The sequence below is a fragment of the Sturnira hondurensis genome, unplaced genomic scaffold, assembly GCF_014824575.4.
Source record: "Sturnira hondurensis isolate 20B ecotype Veracruz unplaced genomic scaffold, ASM1482457v3 Scaffold0020601, whole genome shotgun sequence".
Classification (NCBI taxonomy): domain Eukaryota; kingdom Metazoa; phylum Chordata; class Mammalia; order Chiroptera; family Phyllostomidae; genus Sturnira; species Sturnira hondurensis.
This window is the reverse complement of record NW_028093232.1, coordinates 3,635,673-3,654,737: the sequence shown is the minus strand read 5'-3', so window position 1 is coordinate 3,654,737 and position 19,065 is coordinate 3,635,673. Positions and strand designations below refer to the sequence as shown.

General features: G+C 51.0%; 1 protein-coding gene across 1 annotated transcript; it reads left to right on the top strand.

Moving 5' to 3' along the window:
* The first annotated feature begins 354 nt into the window (after positions 1 to 354).
* On the top strand, positions 355 to 17,994 carry ERBB3 (erb-b2 receptor tyrosine kinase 3). The gene is made up of 28 exons (XM_037030283.1): positions 355 to 615; positions 3,935 to 4,086; positions 4,647 to 4,833; positions 5,539 to 5,664; positions 6,294 to 6,359; positions 6,537 to 6,655; positions 6,766 to 6,907; positions 7,233 to 7,346; positions 7,448 to 7,568; positions 10,045 to 10,118; positions 10,293 to 10,383; positions 10,649 to 10,854; positions 11,076 to 11,208; positions 11,555 to 11,645; positions 11,859 to 12,013; positions 12,410 to 12,463; positions 12,930 to 13,071; positions 13,653 to 13,772; positions 13,870 to 13,968; positions 14,156 to 14,341; positions 14,514 to 14,669; positions 14,914 to 14,989; positions 15,173 to 15,319; positions 15,410 to 15,507; positions 15,598 to 15,786; positions 15,918 to 15,989; positions 16,143 to 16,434; positions 16,520 to 17,994. The coding sequence occupies exons 1-28, from the start codon at positions 534 to 536 to the stop codon at positions 17,044 to 17,046; spliced, it is 4,017 nt and encodes a 1,338-aa protein (XP_036886178.1). The 5' UTR covers positions 355 to 533; the 3' UTR covers positions 17,047 to 17,994.
* Positions 17,995 to 19,065: the final 1,071 nt, after the last annotated feature.

Genomic DNA, 19,065 nt, shown 5'->3' with positions numbered 1-19,065 from the left:
AAGTGACCCAACCGGCTAGGGGAGTTGAGTGATTTGGTTAATGGGCGAGGCCAACTTTCAGGGGGCCGGGCTTTGGAGCGCTCTCCCCACCCCCATTACCTTACCTCTCTGCAAGCATTTGGGGGCGTTTGGAATCTTGACCTCCCCTTAGTTCACCTCCCGAGTTAAAATCGAGTGCCCCTTCTAACTCGCTTGGCCCAGCTGCAGGGCGCTGGGCGTGGGGCGCGCTGGCGGAGGGCGTAGGCTCCCGCAGTCCTCTCTCCAGCCTTGCGCCCGCGGGGGCGCGGCCGTGACTCACCCCCTCCCCCTGCGCTCCCCCTGCGCTCCCTCCTTCCCTCCCTCAGACACACACCCCTCCCCGACCATCCCGCCCCGGACTCTGGCTCCGGCTCCGGTTGCACTTTGCAACTCCTCTGCCGCCGCTACCAGTTCTCCTGCAACCCAGGTGGCTCGGTTTCGATGTCTTAGTCGAGGGCCCGCCCCCCACTCCCGGGCCCATTCGGCTGGGCTCCGCTCAACCTCCGCTTGGAGTCATGAGGGTGAACGGTGCTCTGCAGGTGCTGGGATTCGTTCTCAGCCTGGCCCGGGGCTCCGAGGTGGGCACCTCGCAGTCAGGTAAGTGGCGCGGGAGCACCGGCTGGCTCGGAACCTAGGGCCCCGACCCCAGTGCGCGGAGTCCTGGGGCAGCAACTGGAGATCGGGCGGCGCGAGGCCGGGGTGCTGACCCTGGGTCCTCTGGGACCACCTGGGTTTGTGCTCGGATTCTCCACGTGGTCTCTACCGGGACGGCATTCCTGGACCACCCGTTCCACCACCTCCCCAGTGCGTCGCTCTCCCGATAGGGCTGATGTCGAAACAGTTCACACTTCGGGGGACCCTGCAGAGAGAGGAGCTGGGACCTCAATTCTGTAAATTTGTAAATGTGAGAGGATTTGGAGGTGGAGATCTTGGAGAAAGGTGGGGGGATCTCAGTTTGCTTCCCCCACTCTGCGAGGTTTAACCAACCTCCAATTTTGTTGTTTTGCCGACAGGGCGGAGCTGTGGAAGGGTTGGAGAGGGTTGTTGTTTTCTAGTGTTGGGAAAACAAGAGCGGCACCTCCTCTTCCTTGGGTGAGCCTGCATGGGGAGGGATGAGATTAACTGGAGAGCCAAGTCCAGGTGACATCAGGGGGAAGACCATACAGAGGCTGACCATCCTCTTTCTCTCAAAATTATAAACCTGGCTGGTCTCCATCTTCACTACCCTTCCTTTGTCAAGACCTGGATGAAATCAATGAAAATTCACTGAGCATCTACTATGTACATGGCTATGAGGCCAGGGGCTGTAGGGTCAAGGACTTCCTGCCTGTATTTATCACTGTTTGTCTTTTTTCTGCCCAACCTGAGGGCTTGCAGAGCGTCTCTCCCACCTTCTGAGCCTCATGTCTGGGGGGCCCTTCCTAGACTCAGCCTCTCACCCCTACACTGTTTATTGTCTCTGTCTCTAGGACTCTAGAGGAGTCAGATTGCTTTTCTCTTCCTCCTCCCACTCCCATGCCATCTGAGTTCACCCCTTTGGGGTATTCCTGGGATCATGGACACCTGAGGGGTGCTAGTGTTGCTGACATTGTTGATCTCCCCTCCCCCAGATCTCAGCTTGGGGTTTAGTACATCCAGGGCCCCTTCCCCAGAGTGGGAGTGGGAGAAACACCTGTGCTTCTCCCACAGTTGCTGGGCCTAAATTTAGACCCTGGGATCTTGAGATGTGAACACTCCCAGCTGGTGGAGGGCGGGGGGCCTGGGCACTAGAGTAGGAGTGACAGAGTGACTATCACTGTCCCCTTCAGACCCTTGGAATCTGCAGCTAGGAACCCAGGAGTCTCGGATCCTGGCCACCTTCCCTGAGGGAGCCAGGAGGCAGGCATGGTTGGGTCTTTTTACCCTTTATCTGGATCCTGCAGCCTCTGGGCATCCGGCCCTGTCTCAGTCCTTCTATAGCCCCTTTGTCCTTGCTGTGATGAGGGGGGTGTTGGACAGAAGGTCTCTGATTGAGAAGGGGCTGGAGATTCTTGCTGTGGTGACACCCCCACCCCTCGACATTGCCCCTCCCTATGCCCCTGGTCCCTGAGTGCTGAAGGGATTTTTATAATTCCCCTCCCCCAAGCTCCCCGATTCCTCCTCAGAGGTGTTTATACTCGCTTCCCGCCCAGGCCCTTTGCTCCCTGTTTATGTAGCATGGACTTTATCCTCTGGGTGGCAGAGAACTGGGACCTCTAACACTGTAGGCTTCCAAGCACAGACTCAAAGTCTATATAATGGGCAGGTGGGATGGATGGGGTGACCTGGAATACTTCTTGGGAAAGAAACCCAAGGAAAGAACAAGTATAGATTTCTGGGCCAGCAGGAGAGCTATCTACACGTTCCTCTGTGTGTCATGCGAGTGTGTACACGTATACCCCCCCACACACACACTTCCCTGTGTAGAAATCTTGGCTCCTCCCTTATCTGGAGAGAAGGGTTGGGGCCATGACTTGGAAGAGGGGGTGTCCTGCCAGGAAGGGGGTTGGAATGGGGCTGTTCCAGAAATGACTAACCTTCCTAGTCTGTTTCTTTTCAGCCCAAGGACCCTGGAGTTCCCAGACTCCTCTGGGAGCTGCCATTCTGTTTGTCCCTCTTTGTCTACCCCCTTCCCTTTGTGTGGAGTGACAGGGAATGGGTGTCCTCAAAGGCCAAGTGGGCAGAGTAAGGGTGTCTCTAGGAGGATGGGCTGGGGCCTCACCAGTCTCCCTCCCTCCGTTCCTCCTGCCTCCCACTAAAGCTGCCACCGCCTCAGGGAAGGGTGGTTGGAACAGGTGGTATCTCCTCCCCTCACCCTCCCCATAGTCTTTCACTGAGCCAGAGCAAAGACACAGGCTTAGGGCTTCAGGGTCAAGATTTCCTATAGCTCCTGTGTCCTCCGTCCTTACAAGGGAAAGTGAACTTCTGAGACCACCAGGCCTCGTGGAGCTCCAGTCTAGGCTGTACCCCATGTCAGGGAGGATTGCTGTGTTAGGAGGCTTTTTAATAAATCTCCTGACCATGAAACCCGATGGAAGGCTTAGAATGGGGGGAATCTGCTGCCCTTCCCCTCCGGACCTCTGCATTTGCTGAAAAGTACTCTAGCCTGGAAATTGTGATGCTGAGGGGGCTGGAGTGTGTAGGGGTAGGGGAAGGGAGTGAGAAGGGAAGCCAAAGTTTAGGAAGGCGGGTGTGGGGTAGGCAACCAGCTTCTTATCTTGCAGTTTTAAAGACAAAGCTCACATTGACCCCCAACACCAGCACCAGAGCTCCCCCCTCTAGTGAGGTCACTTGTCTGAGCCCAAGGCTTGAGGGTGGAGGGGGTTGCTGCTGAGGACAGGGTGTCTGGGGACAGGGTGGGGCAGCCCCTCCTCCTATATAGAATCGCCTCATTGTGGGCTGGACTGTGGCCCCAGGCACTGCCCCCCATCCCACCCTCAGTAGACACAATAGGGGCTGTGTGCTAGCCCCAAAGAGATATTTATTCCTGGACCTAGAGGGAGGCAGGCTGGGGTAGAGAAGTGCCCTGGTTGGAGGGGGAGGGGTAGAGGAGGGTAACCGAGTTGTGTCCTTTTCTAACTTCTTTCCAGGGAGGGGAAAAAACCCCTACATCCTCCCCAATTAACCCCCTAGGATCTGAAAGAGGCACAGAGGAGGTCTGGTGGAAAAATGAAACTTCACCTTCCTGTTCAGGAGGGTGGTGAGGGGATTCTAAGAAGAGAAAGTTCGGGCTGTCAGATCGACATGGGCCTTCTTGTCTGTCTCTAGGGGTGAGGGCTGAAGGCTACTCCTTCCTGGGCCTGTTGAGTATCCCTGGAAAAGGGCAACCCAGGAGGTTGGGGACGGGGCTGAAAACTTGTGTCCAGCCGTCTGCCACTCATACCTCCGCTTTGAATAGTGTGTCCTGGGACCCTGAATGGTCTGAGTGTGACCGGCGACGCTGAAAACCAATACAAGACGCTGTGCAAGCTGTACCAGGAGTGTGAGGTGGTGATGGGGAATCTTGAGATTGTGCTCACAGGACACAACGCTGACCTCTCCTTCCTGAAGGTTAGAGTGAGCAACCTCCTTCAACCTGTTCCCCGTTTTCCTCCCCACAGACCCTTTCTCCCTCCCTTCCTCAGGTTTACCCTCTGCTGGAGTTCAGCCTTCCAAAGACTCAAAAGTCTCTAAGATCCAGTGTTGTGTGTTTATGGGTGCAGTGACTGGAATTTGAGACCTATAGTTTCTGTCACCCAGGATACACAGGGTTTGGCTATGAGAGGGGCCCAAGGGCCCAAGAGCGCAGGGGCAGGGCTGTATTTGCACCTGGGACTAATGTTGAGACACAGGAGGGCTGGAGGTACCTGGGGAAATGGGTGAGGGACGAAGCAAGGACCTTCCTGGTGTGAGGAACTCTCAGAAGGGAAGGGTAGGAGACTACAATACCTCCATCATTTCTGCTGCCTGTCTTCACTGACAGAAGGGACAGAGTAGGGTGACCTGAGCTACTCCCTACTCCAGAACAGGAATTAGAGAAGTTAGGAATTCCTTCATGCCTTATGGAAGAGGAGGGGTTGAGACTTTTTGCCCTGTCTCGTCGCTCACTGACACCATCTGCTCCGTCACAGTCTATTCGAGAAGTGACCGGCTATGTCCTTGTGGCCATGAATGAGTTCTCGACGCTGCCACTGCCCAACCTCCGAGTGGTGCGGGGGACCCAGGTCTACGATGGGAAGTTTGCCATCTTCGTCATGTTGAACTATAACACCAACTCCAGCCATGCGCTGCGCCAGCTCCGCTTTACTCAGCTCACTGGTCAGTTCCAGATGTTTCTCTCCGGTCTTGCCCCTCAGCCAGTCTGCTGGCAGTGCCTTTTTGAAGATGAGTCAAGACTGCTCACTCTTAAGTGTCCCTTTCGAGGTGCCCACCACTTGGACCACCGAAGGTCCACTAGTCCTTAAACAATAGAGGCCCCAGTAGGGAACTGGCAGCCTCTGCCCCAGCGGGGAGGGTCCTTATGTCCTGAATTGGAGCTGGATCTGTTAAACACACTTCTCTAACTTCCAAGTACAGTGTACCTAGATGTGCCTCCTTCCCCAGGGATTAGAGCCCTCCTCCTCCTCCCTCACAGTTTCTTATAAGCTGGAGGAATATAGGGGTTAAATACCACCTGGCCACTTTCTAGTCTCCCAGCACCAGTTAGTTGGAAAAAACACAGGTAGGGCAGGGAGGGGGTGTTGAGTCAGGATTCTTCTCTCCTCTTCCCTCCCCTCCCCCACTGGCTAAACCGGATCTGGACAGGTGTTTGAGGAGGCAGGAGTTTCTTTCAGCCTGGCTCCTCCTCTATCTTCCAGGGTGAGCCTTCTCTGCACTGTGAATTGATTTATTTTGCATTTTGAATTTAATTGGATATATCTTTGAGTCTCTTGTGGACAGACCGATAGGGGGGCTTTTGGACTGAAGAGGTTAGGGGGAAGGAGGGCTGCCATAGCCCCTAACTCTGTCATTTCTCTGCCTCAGAAATTCTGTCAGGGGGTGTTTATATTGAGAAGAATGATAAACTTTGTCACATGGACACAATTGACTGGAGGGACATCGTGAGGGACCGAGACGCCGAGATAGTGGTGAAGGACAATGGCAGGACCTGTGAGTGGCCATGATTGAGATGGCTCCCCTGCCCCCATCAAGCCAGAGTGACTGCTTTCAGTCATCATTGTCCCTAACCCAAACCCTCCTCCCCACTGAACAAACACCTCAGGCCCTAGACCCGAGGAGCCTGCCAGGAGGGAGCAGGTCCGTCCCCTGCAATCCAAACCGCAGAAGCAGTGTGTCAAGAAACGGGGCCAGGAACTCTGGGGAAGCCAGATATTTGGACTCCACGTCCATTTTGCTTTCCACTACAACCACCTCCCTTTTCCTTAGAACTTACCTGCCCCTGGCTGCAATCTGCTGCTGCCTGTCCACTTACACACATATAATCTTACTTGGCTCAGCTTGCCAAGAAGGAACCAAGCACTAGGGGTTGGGCCTGGGGCTGAGCTTGGCATTTCCTCCAGACCCTCCCCTTTAGCTGCCCTGTGGGTGATGTGGAGGCGTGGCTCCACCCCTTGTTGACAGGTTCACTTGAGCCCTGCCCTGCTCTGCAAGGGTGAGGAGGGGCACTGCCTTGGCTCTTGGCTTCCTGGGGCTCTGGGGCCTGTGTGCTGACATCATACCCTGTTGATTCAAGCAAGCCTTTCTTGACTGTCTCTTGTGTTGCTTCCCTTCCCCACTAGGTCCCCCCTGTCATGAGGCCTGCAACGGGCGCTGCTGGGGTCCTGGACCAGGAGACTGCCAGACATGTGGGTTTACTTCCCTCTAAAAACTTCAAGTTCATACACGTTTCTGTCTCTGCCCACCCCCACCCCCCGCAGCCTGTGTCACCACTGGGGCTAGGGGTGACCCCAGAAAGCAAGAGGGTGAGCAGTTGCCTCAGAATGCAGTCCGAAGAACCCTGACAGCTGTGCTTTCTTCCATAGTGACCAAGACCATCTGTGCCCCTCAGTGTAATGGTCACTGCTTTGGGCCCGATCCCAACCAGTGCTGCCATGACGAGTGTGCAGGGGGCTGCTCGGGCCCTCAGGACACCGATTGCTTTGTACGTGGTGGTAGTGCCGTTTGCTTGGGTTCTGAGGTGGGGGTGTGGACTTTGGGGAGGAGGCGGGGCCGCATAATGCAACACCAGTTGACCGTCTCTGGTGTGCCTAGGCCTGCCGACTCTTCAATGACAGTGGGGCCTGTGTACGCCAGTGTCCACAGCCTCTTGTCTACAACAAGCTAACTTTCCAGCTGGAGCCCAATCCTCACACCAAGTATCAGTATGGAGGAGTTTGTGTAGCCAGCTGTCCCCGTAAGTACCTGAAAGGAAGAAACAATGATAATGGAACCAGGATTTTGACAAAGTTTTAGAAGACGAAAGGGATCAGGTTGGGTGGTAAGAAGTGGCTATAGAGGGCAAATGGCCGTGATCATCTACCACTCCCAGTCAGCGACCCCTATGTCCTGTCCTGTCAGGAATTTCCCTGTGACTTCCAGCAGTTGCTACTAGTTCTGCTCCTTGGAACAATTAAGAGCCACGGGGCAAATCCAGTGCAGAGCAGGAGGGAGGGAGCAAGGTTCAGGTGGGAGTTGGCAGCCTCCTCCCGCATCTCTAAGGGTACCCTCCTTTTTCCTAGACAACTTTGTGGTGGATCAGACATCTTGTGTCAGGGCCTGTCCTCCTGACAAGATGGAAGTCGATAAAAATGGACTCAAGATATGTGAACCTTGTGGGGGGCTGTGCCCTAAAGGTAAAGTAGGAGATAGAAAGCAGTTGGTGGAGAGACATCCTTTACCCCGAGACTACTCAGCCCCTGGCCCCAATCCCAACCGAGGCTCTTTGTGTTTGCAGCCTGTGAGGGAACGGGGTCCGGGAGCCGCTTCCAGACTGTGGACTCTAGCAACATCGACGGGTTTGTGAACTGCACCAAGATCCTGGGCAACCTGGACTTTCTCATCACTGGCCTCAATGGGTTAGAGATTCCCACCCTGCTTTCCCGCCTGGTCCCCCAGCCTGTCTGTCCCCTCACAGTTCTTTGCATTGGCTCAACCCTTCATGTATGAAGCTGATTAGGAATCTAAATCATAAAATGCTAGAAATCACAAAGGACCTGACAGTGCTTAACTCAACCTCCCACCTAGAGCTTGAGCCCCTAAGCAGTCTGATACCCTCTAGCTGAGTGGCCAGGGACAGAAACATTGTGCTCTTTTTAAAGTTTTCTGAAAGTTCTTCCTTAAATTTAGATAAAAATCTATTTCCCTTAGTTCTGTTCCTTAGAGCAGAACCGCAAAGAACAAAGGGGCATTCTAACCCATAGGATAGCACTTAAAAGGGGGTGTGTGTATTTTCTGATTTATTTTTCTTGATTTTAGAGAGAGAAGAAGGGGGCCCTGGCTGGTGTAGCTCAGTGGATTGAGCACGGGCTGTGAACCAAAGGGTTGCAGTTCGATTCCCAGTCAGGGTACATGCCTGGGTTGCGGGCCAGGTCCCCAGTGGAGGCCATGTGAGAGGCAACCACACATTGATGTTTCTCTCCCTCTCTTTCTCCTTCTCTCTAAAAATAAATAGAGAAATAAAATATTTTTTTAAAAGAAGGGGGAGAGAAACACTGATTTGTTATTCCACTTATTTCTGCATTCACTGGTTGATTCTTGTATGTGCCCTGACCAGGGATAGAACCTGCAACTTTGATGTATCAGGATGATGCTCCAACCAGCTGAGCTACCTGGCCAAGGACCCTATATTCTCTTGACAGAATATTAGAGCTATGCTGACGTTGCAAAAATGGTGTAAAGATTTCCTATGCACTGTTCAGATCCCTCACCCCAAACATTAACAGCACTCCACATGCTTTATTATTTCCCTTTCTACACACACATGCAATACATGCTTTTGTTTCTCAGAACCACTTAAGGGGTGAACTTCCAGACACGATGCCCCCCTGACCCCTGTTGTATTAAGTGTTTTCTTAAAAACAAGAATGGGTTCTTTTACATAGCTACAGAATAATTACTGGAATCAGGAAATTATCATTGATACAAAATGTTATCTAATATACACACCTCTTTCATATTTCACTAGTGTCTTACTAATGTCTTGAATCATGCATTATATTCAGTTGTTGTATCTCTTCAGTCTCCTTTGATTTATAATAGTTCATGACATTGACATTGTTGATGAGTACAGGTCAGGTAATTGGTAGAATGTTCCTCAGTTTGGGTTTGTGTGATGTTTCCTCATACTTAGAGTCACATTATGCATTTTTTAAAACTTTTATTTTAAAATTACAGTTTACTTTCAGTATTTGTATTGGTTTTAGGTGTACAGCATAGTGATTAGATGATCATAAATTTTACAAAGTATTCCCCCTGATATTTCCAGTATCCACATGGCACCATACATAGTTTTTACAATGTTATCAACTATATTCCCTATGCTGTACTTTACAGTCCTGTTCAAGTTATGCATTTTTGAAAGATTTTATTTATTGATTTTTATTTTTATTTATTTTTTTTAAGAAACTTTTCTTTTTTTTCCTTTTTTTTTAAAGATTTTATTTATTTACTTATCTATAGAGGGGAAGGAGAGAGGGAGAGAAACATCAGTGTATGGTTGCCTCTTGCTCGTCCCCTACTGGGGACCTGGCCCATAACCCAGGCATGTGCCCTGATTGGGAATCGAACTGACAACCCTTCGGTTCGCAGGCTGGCACTCAGTTCCCTGAGCCACACCAGCCAGGGCTGAAATAATGTTTATAATGAGAATTGCCAAGTGGTTATTTTCTAATGTCATTATTCCTTCTGCAATCATTAGTCGGCAGTCTAGTGTTAGGATGAGTCTTCCCTTTCTCCCTGTCAATTGATCTGTCTGTCTGCCTATCTAATCTGTGTAGATATTTTTTGTACTCAATGTGTTTTTTTTAACTTTGTATTTTCTACATTTATTTTTTAAGATTTTACTTATTTTATTTTTAGAGGAGGGAAAGTGGGGAGAAGAGAGAGACAGAAACATCAGTGTGTGGTTGCTTCTCAAGCACCCCTACTGGGGACCTGGCCCACAACCCAGGCATGTGCCCTGACCGGGAATCGAACCCACAAACACTTTGTTTCGCAGGCCGGCACTCAGTCCACTGAGCCATACCATTCAGGGCCTACTCAGTAGTTTTTAATCTTTTACAGTCATTAATTGATGTTCATTTGTCCCTGATCTGGTCTAGGATCCCCCTCAAGCTGGCTCCTGCGTTCTTTGGGCTTAGAACCTTCATTCTTTGAGTACTTGCTTGCATTTTCCCACAAGACGCTGCAGGTCCATGTTGTATTTCTCTTGCCCCAGCCATTTCTCTAAGGAGCTCTGTTTCCTTTTAATGGTGAATGGTATTTGGGGCCAGGCACTCATTGTTACTGGGTTATACCTCTACCTTGTTGACTGGTTTTTACTATTCTCTTCAGAGACCCCTGGCACAAGATCCCTGCCCTGGATTCCGAGAAGCTCAATGTATTCCGGACAGTACGGGAGATCACAGGTGAGTGTGAGGAGAAGCTGCCCTTTCTGAGAAGAATGGTTCAACCACTGGCACACACTATAGTCCAACCACTTGAGAAAATCAAGTCTCAAGCAACAGGGAAGGAACAAGGAGAACCTGAGAAGGAGGAAGGGAAGAAGGCTCCCGTTCATGTGCCTCTCTCCAACCCCCCAGGTTACCTGAACATTCAGTCCTGGCCGCCCCACATGCACAACTTCAGTGTCTTTTCCAACCTGACAACGATCGGGGGCAGAAGCCTCTACAAGTGAGTAAGGGGTGTGGAGGTGATAGCATCTTGAGATAGTGAACCCTGCTGCTTAGGCGTCCTTGAGGGAAATAAAAGGAAGGCATTCTCTCACACTTCATACCCAAAGGGTCTGAGAGTGTGATGGGAAAAAGGCAAGAGGAGGAGGAGTCCCTTTGAGTGTGTCTGAGTAGCCTACAGCAAGTTGCTGAATGAAAATGAGTCCACTGCATGGTAAATTTTTCTTTTGTGGTTTCCCCTTCTCATCTTGTCTCCTCGTTCTCAGCCGGGGCTTCTCACTGTTGATCATGAAGAACTTGAATATAACATCCCTAGGCTTCCGATCTTTGAAAGAAATTAGCGCTGGCCGTATCTACATCAGTGCCAATCAGCAGCTGTGCTACCACCATTCTCTGAACTGGACCAGGCTGCTTCGAGGGCCTTCAGAAGAGAGACTAGACGTCAAGCAGAATCGGCCCCGCAAAGACTGTGGTGAGGGGAAGGGCCCACTGGGTGGTGGGCAGAGGGAGTAAGGGAGAGTGAGATGAGGACTGTTTTGCCCTGAGTGGGAGCAGGGATGGAGGATGGTGGCAGGGAGAGAGGGATGTTAGGCTGGAAGCACCAGTGAGCAAGTGTTCAGGAGAGAGGGCTTGTGGGAAGATCTCAGACTCCTCCTGATCCACCCCTTCCTTTCTACCTTTCTACGTTTCTAGTGGCGGACGGCAAAGTGTGTGACCCACTGTGCTCCTCTGGGGGATGCTGGGGCCCTGGCCCTGGTCAATGTCTGTCCTGTCGAAACTACAGTCGAGGAGGTGTCTGTGTGACCCATTGCAACTTTCTGAACGGGTATGGTGAGGAGGGACAGAGTCAAGAAGGGGTGGAGGGATGGGGCCCTCGGTGGAGCTGTTCAGGTGGTACCTGAAAGCCTTGTTATTTATTGAGAGGGGGGAAGGGAGGGAGAAAGAGATGAAGAGAAACATTGATGTGCGAGAGATACAGCGATCTGTCACCTCTTGCACGCTCCCAACTGGGGACCTGACCTGACTGGAAACTGAACCAACGACCGTTCAGTTCTCAGGCCTGCTGCTTTGGTGGGAATGCAGGAGGAGACCTGCGATTGGGGATCAGGGCATAAATGTCAGGACTTGGAAGTGACTGCCCCCCATTTTTTACTCCCCTTGACTCACTGCAGGGAGCCTCGTGAGTTTGCCCATGAAGCTGAATGCTTTTCCTGCCACCCAGAATGCCAGCCCATGGAGGGCACTGCCACATGCAATGGCTCGGTATAGTAGCAGCACCAGGATTTCAGGGTTCGGGGGTGGGTGGGTGGCAACACTGGAGGATCTAGGGAACCACATGACCAAACCACAAGGAAGCCAGGCCGGATAATGCTAGCATTTATGGATGGAGAATCCTGAATGGCTGGGTTTGTTCTGCTAGAGGTATGGAATTGACCTTGGGATCCCATTTTTCCTGACCTTTTCTCTTCCACCCAGGGCTCTGATGCTTGTGCCCAGTGTGCCCATTTTCGAGATGGGCCCCACTGTGTAAGCAGCTGCCCCTATGGAGTCCTGGGTGCCAAGGGCCCCATCTACAAGTTCCCAGATGCTCAGAATGAATGTCGGCCCTGCCATGAGAACTGCACCCAGGGGTCAGTGATATTGGGATCTAAGAACAGGGAGGAGAAGGTCTGGGGAGGGGGAGGAGCACCGAACTAGGAGGAGAGAAGAGGGTGAAGGGAACAAAAAGGAAGGAACTGTAACTTAAGATATCACTCCCAGCTGTATAATGAAGGATTAGAGAGAGGGATACTCAATAACAACAGAATTACATCACAGTTTTGGGAACCTGGAATAACCTCAACTCAGGCTTTTGTTCAATAGAGGAACTTGGAGGGTGGGCAAGCTGCAGATGGAGGCCATATCTTGGAATATGCTTGGGCTCCGGGTGGGATGCTATGATAGGGTCTAAAATGATGTTGTGGCTGTTGGAATTGAGCCTCCCTTGGGATTCTCCAGCACCCACTTAAGGAGTGACTTTCTTCTAGGTGTAAGGGACCAGATCTGCAAGACTGTTTAGGCCAAACACGGGCGCTGATCAGGTATGATAGGCTTGGAGACTTAGGAAACTGGACTTGGGGACAACAAGAATCTAGACTTCTGGCCTTTCCTTTCTAAAATTAACTTGCAGAAGCCTCAGTAGGTCCAGATTTAGGTTAACCCATTTAGGGCTAAAGAATATAATATAGCCCTGGCTGGTGTGGCTCAATGGTTTGAGTGCCGGCCTGCAAACCAAACTGTCCCAGGTTTGATTCCCAGTCTAGGGCACGTGCTGGGTTGTGGGCCAGGTCTCCAGTAGGGGGTGTGTGAGAGGTAATACATTGAAGTTTCTCTCCCTCCTTCCCCTTCCCCTCTCTAAAAAATAAATAAAATCTTAAAAATATATGTATATTATATATGAATGTTAACTGCTTGCCCTGGATCTCCCATACCTTTTAGTACAGGTACGAATGACATTTATGAGGGAGGTATGGACCCAGGGTAATGCCGGGTTTCTCTATCCTACAGCAAAACTCATCTGGCAATGGCTTCAGCAGTGGTAGTAGGATTGGTAGTGATTTTCGTGATCATAGGCAGCACTATTCTCTATTGGCGCGGGCGTCGGATTCAGAATAAGAGGGCTATGAGGCGCTACTTGGAACGGGGTGAGGTGAGTGCGTAGCTTACTCTAGAAAGGTACTCTCTACCATCACTCTTTAAGAACTTCCTCCTTCCCCCAGAGATGTGATCCCTTTTTGCAAGGAGAGTTAGTATGGTCCACTAGTAAGAACCCGGGCCAGAGAAATGGGAGCCCATGCGTCCTCCTGATTTTGCCATTAGTTTGCCACATGACTTTCGTTTTGTGCCTGAGTTTAAGAATGTATGCAGAGGAAATGATAAAATTCATCCTTCTAGGATGGCTGTAAGGGTGAAAGGCGGTGATGTGTGGATGTGAAAGTGTTTTGAAAAGCATAGAGGGTTGTGTGAAAGTACTCAAGGTGGTAGACAGTATCGCCAACTTCCCCTTTCCCCCAGCTCTCCTGCCTCCTAATCCCACGATCACAACTTCCTCAGTCCTTGGGGTCTGTCATTCCCCAATGTGCCCGCAGTGCTTACCGAGACTAGAGACAAGTTCTCTTCCTGCTCCCACCCCTGTGGGCTCTGCTGCCTTGGCAACCACAAGGAGGAAGGGGTTAGAGTGGGTCGTAAGGAGTGAGCTTTCCTGAGTCCCCCTTCCCATCTGTTCCTCAGAGCATAGAGCCTCTGGATCCCAGTGAGAAGGCTAACAAAGTCTTGGCCAGAATCTTCAAGGAGACGGAGCTAAGGAAGCTTAAAGTACTCGGCTCAGGTGTCTTTGGAACTGTGCACAAAGTGAGTGACCTACAGAAAGTACAAGTTTTAGGAGGGGGCGGAAAGGACTAGCCTGGGGAGAATGACCTTAGGCTGACTCCTGCTTAAAATTTCCCAGGGAGTGTGGATTCCTGAGGGTGAATCAATAAAGATCCCAGTCTGCATTAAAGTCATTGAGGACAAGAATGGACGGCAAAGTTTTCAAGCCGTGACGGACGTAAGTGAAGGAAGGGTTTTCTGTATGCCACTAGGAAAGAAGAGTTACATGCAGTTGTGCAGAAGCCTGGTCCTGTGTTAGCGGATACTAGGTGCCACACGGATGTACCAGAATGTTGGGGGGTGGCGCTGGTCTGGGTATATATGAACCTGTTTGTTCCTTGGATAACCCCTCTTGTATCTCTCAGCATATGCTGGCCATTGGCAGCCTAGACCATGCTCACATTGTACGGCTGCTAGGACTGTGCCCAGGGTCATCTCTGCAGCTTGTCACTCAATACTTGCCTCTGGGTTCCCTGCTTGATCACGTGAGACAACACCGGGGGGCGCTGGGGCCACAGCTGCTGCTCAACTGGGGAGTACAGATTGCCAAGGTGAGAGGAGCCTGGAGTAGTTCTGTGACGGAACTGCCTGGCTGGGGCGCGGGGGGGGGGGGCGCGGGAGCAGGGAGGTTCAAGTTTTAAGTGGTGACTTTTAGGGTTTGGGGTGATTCTGGATCTCAAGGGTCAATTCCCCTAGCCTTAAGAATACTTCCTTCTCCTGTAGGGTATGTACTATCTTGAGGAGCATGGTATGGTGCATAGGAACCTGGCTGCCCGAAATGTGCTACTGAAGTCACCCAGTCAAGTTCAGGTGGCAGATTTTGGAGTGGCTGACCTGCTGCCCCCTGATGATAAGCAGCTACTACACAGTGAGGCCAAGGTGGGTGACACAAAGGGCTGGTGAGGGGTGGGGCTGGAGTGAAGCGTGGCACTAGGGAGTGGTCGGTGGTCTCTCTGAGAGGCTAGTGGATGCAGTGTGGTAGGTTCAAGGAGAGGAACCTAAGGATGCCAGAAATAAAAGTTCGGACTGCAAAAAGGGGGGAAAATGTAGGAAACTTAGGGGTTAGGAGTGCTAAGAAAATTTGTGGGAATAACTGGTAACATCTTTGCCTTTCATCCCTCAGACTCCAATTAAGTGGATGGCCCTCGAGAGTATCCACTTTGGGAAATACACTCACCAGAGTGACGTCTGGAGCTATGGTCAGTCCATCTGAGTGCCCTCCATACCATTGCCTGCCCACACTCCACAGTTGCCTTTTGAGACCCTTTCTTAGAATCTTAGGACCCTTCAAATCCTTGTGTCAGATTAAGTTCTGCTTTCCCTTCATTTTCATGCCCATTTTGCCTATTTTGCCATCAACTAGCCATGTCTTCCTGCATCAGGTGTGACAGTTTGGGAGCTCATGACCTTCGGGGCAGAGCCCTATGCAGGGCTGCGATTGGCTGAAGTACCAGACCTGCTGGAGAAAGGGGAGAGGTTGGCACAGCCTCAGATCTGTACCATTGATGTCTACATGGTCATGGTCAAATGTGAGTTACCTGTGATGCCAGCCACTTGCTAACTGACCTCCCTCCCTAGTCCCCCCTCTTATGGCTCTACTTCCTACATCTTACCCCCAGGTTGGATGATTGATGAGAACATCCGCCCAACCTTTAAAGAACTAGCCAATGAGTTCACCAGGATGGCCCGAGACCCACCACGGTATCTGGTCATAAAGGTCAGTAGGGACTAGGAGGTGTCAAGGATTTAGAGCAAAGAACACTTGGCTGAAAGCAGGAACTGCCTTAACAAACACCTTCCCCTATAGAGAGAGAGTGGACCTGGCATTCCCCCTGGCGCAGAACCCTCTGCTCTGACAAACAAGGAACTGGAAGAAGTAGAGCTGGAGCCAGAACTAGACCTAGACCTGGACTTGGAGGCAGAGGAGGATAACCTGGAGACAACACTAGGTTCTGCCCTCAGCCTGCCAGTTGGAACACTTAATCGGCCACGTGGGGTAAGACATTTTCCACTTAGCCAAGACTTTCTGCACACCTGTACCCTCATGAACCCTACAGATACCCACACTACTCGAAGACCCATGATGAGGTCTCCTTTTGTTTAAATCTCTTTCTTTTTTCATCCTAGAGCCAGAGCCTTGTAAGTCCATCATCTGGATACATGCCAATGAACCAGAATAATCTTAGTGAAGCTTGCCAGGTAAGGTCTGTCTCTTTCAGCTTCCAAGACGCTGGGTAGCAGAATGTTTCAGGATTGTTAAAACCTTTGATGTTTAATTGGAAAGAAAAGGCATTGAACAACCCAGGCTTCATCTCTCTGTCAATCTCCATGTATTATTTATTATTTTCTTAGGAGTCTGCAGTTTGTGGGGTTACTGAACATTGCCCCCGTCCAGCCTCTCTGCACCCAGTGCCACGGGGACGCCTAATATCAGAATCATCAGAGGGCCACATAACAGGCTCTGAGGCTGAGCTCCAGGAGGTGTCAGTGTACAGGAGCCGGAGTAGGAGCCCGCGGCCACGTGGAGACAGTGCCTACCATTCCCAGCGCCACAGCCTGCTTACTCCTGTCACCCCACTCTCCTCACCAGGGTTAGAGGAAGAGGATGTCAATGGTTATGTCATGCCAGATGCACACTTCAAAGGTGCTTGACTCCTCCCACTCCCTACTGCCTATGTGGAGTCCTCTGTCTCCACTCCACATAGCTAGCTTCTTTTCTCATCCCCCAGGTACTCCATCCTCGAGGGAAGGCACCCTTTCTTCCGTGGGTCTCAATTCTGTCCTGGGTACCGAAGAAGAAGATGAAGATGAAGAGTATGAATACATGAACCGGAGGAGAAGGCACAGTCCACCTCATCCCCCTAGGCCAAGTTCTCTCGAGGAGCTGGGTTATGAGTACATGGATGTGGGATCAGACCTCAGTGCTTCCCTGGGCAGCACACAGAGCTGCCCGCTGCACCCTGTGCCCATCATGCCCACTGCCGGCACAACTCCAGATGAGGACTATGAATATATGAATAGGCGACGTGTTGGAGGAGGTGCTGGGGGGGATTATGCAGCCATGGGGGCCTGCCCAGCGGCTGAGCAAGGGTATGAAGAGATGAAAGCTTTCCAGGGGCCTGGACAACATGCTCCCCATGTTCACTATGCCCGTCTCAAAACACTACGTAGTTTAGAAGCCACTGACTCTGCCTTTGATAACCCAGATTACTGGCATAGCAGGCTCTTTCCCAAGGTTAATGCCCAGAGAACATAACCCCTGCTCCCTGAGGTACTCAGGGAGTGTTTGATGGCAGCTAGTGCCTCTAGAGGGTACCCCTCTTCTCCTTAGTTCCTCTCCCTCACGGTTCTCAGTCCCATTTATACCCCCCCACCCCCCACCCCACCCCGGTCCTAGACAATTCCATTCAACCTTTGGAGGCTTTTAAACACTCTGACACAAGTTCTTTTGGTGTGTAGCCAGCTGTGCACTTTCTTCTCTTTCCCAATCCCTGGAAAGAAGAAGGTTTTTCCTGTTTTGTGTGCTTTCCCAGTCCTATTCCTCTGCTTTCTCAGGGGAATTCCCTGGAGATATGAAGGATTTACTCCCATATCACATCCCGTATCATGTACCTTTCTCTCAGACTCTGCTTTAAAGTACATCTTTGTTTCCCATCAGATTCCCCAAGCAGAGAGAGGGCAAAATTTGGCAGGGGAAAGTAAAATTTTGGCTCTCACTCTAACCCCCTGGAAAGAATGGGAAGCTTAAAATCTTGTGGAATAAAGAGGTTAGGAGTAGATATTAATGATTACTATTAATTGAGCATTTACTTTTGTGCCAGGCATCATGCTAAACTTTACCTACATCATCTCACTTAATTCTTACACTAGTTCTGTGAGCTAGGTCTTAGCTCATTTTACAAGTAAGGAACTGAGCTTTAAAGAGATTGGCAGGTCCAGGATTCATATAAGCCAGAGCCCTCACAAGGGGCACTGTTTTTGCACTGAATTAAATATCCCCAAAACCCCATTTCCTACACCCAGACTTCTCATCTCAGGAAGGGGGTGGTCAGGAGGAAAAATCATGGGACATCTTTATGTAAACCATAGCCTACAGTAGCGTGCTGTAAATCATCTCCACTTCTTACCCAAGGGACAGATTCACAAGGGTCCCAAGAGCCACTTTCAGGAGCTGTTCTCATCAAGTAATGGGAAGCTTCTGGTTGGAATAAAAACGGGACCCTCTTCAGGCCTCTGTCCCATTGGATGGGAAACTGGGGTTATCTTCTCGCTGAAGTTTTTTTGTTGTTGTTTTTTTATACGTGTCTGAATAAAAATGACAAAGTTTTCCAGCTCTCTGTCAACTGAAAAACCTTTAGTAAGGTAGACCATCCCTTTACCCCTGGGCAGAACACAGCTATCTTACCTTGCTTTCTGGTTTCCCACAGCCCTATTCTGTCCCAAGCAGCATTCTCCAGTCCTACTTTTCTGTGGATCCCCTTAAGAGAAGCATTAGCGCAAAGTCCTTTTCATTTAAAAGTTTTATTAGGAATCTCCACAAGGCAACCAACTGGGAATAAAAAGTTTGGGGAAGTTGGAAAAAGTCTTATAGATGTGCTCCCTCAAGAGGTGGAATACTGAAACTCCCGTATGTTTCAGAACTTACTCTTAAGTCTCCGTAAATACTTCGCTTGTGTGCCATCAAAACCTATTGTTGGAACAATAGTGCCATCTTCAGTGGGAGTCCAGCCTCTAGACTGAAAAGCTGTAAATGGATAATTGGGAGTCCGCAGGCCCAATTAGCCCCTATCCCTGAGTATTACACACCTTCCCGGCCCTCCCAGCACTGGAGGACGATGGTGCAGGGAAGGCCGGTCCTGCCAGCCGATCCAGGTATCCGGGCAAGGGCGCACACAGCCTCCCCACCCTTAGAGTAGTCACCCCACAACCGCCTCGGCTCCACCCTGCCCCTCCGCCTCCAAACCCATTTCCCCGCAGTAGCTCTGCCCCTTCTCCCTCGGCCCGCCCCACACCAGTAAAGGTTACAACTCAAGGATCCTAGTACACACGGATTTTCCGGCCGAGACCCTGCTTCTTAAACTCCCTAACGACTCCGCCTTCCCGCTGAAGCCCGACCCTTCCCAGCGTGCCCGGCGATTCCAGCGTGCCAGGCCCTCCGAGGGCAAGGCCCCAGGGCCTGGCTTAGGGGCGCGAAAGGCAGGCTGGGAGTTATAGTTCACGAGTCCGCGAGAACGACTAGAGGTTGGCTGTGGAAAGGACTCGTTGTCCCAGAATG

Bases quoted from the DNA above. Each gene is read 5' to 3' on its own strand.
- ERBB3 (XM_037030283.1), top strand. From the start codon at position 534: ATGAGGGTGAACGGTGCTCTGCAGGTGCTGGGATTCGTTCTCAGCCTG. The intron at 14,990-15,172 runs GTCAGTCCATCT...TTCCTGCATCAG, and splicing joins GAGTGACGTCTGGAGCTATG to GTGTGACAGTTTGGGAGCTC. The intron at 15,990-16,142 runs GTAAGGTCTGTC...TTATTTTCTTAG, and splicing joins ATCTTAGTGAAGCTTGCCAG to GAGTCTGCAGTTTGTGGGGT.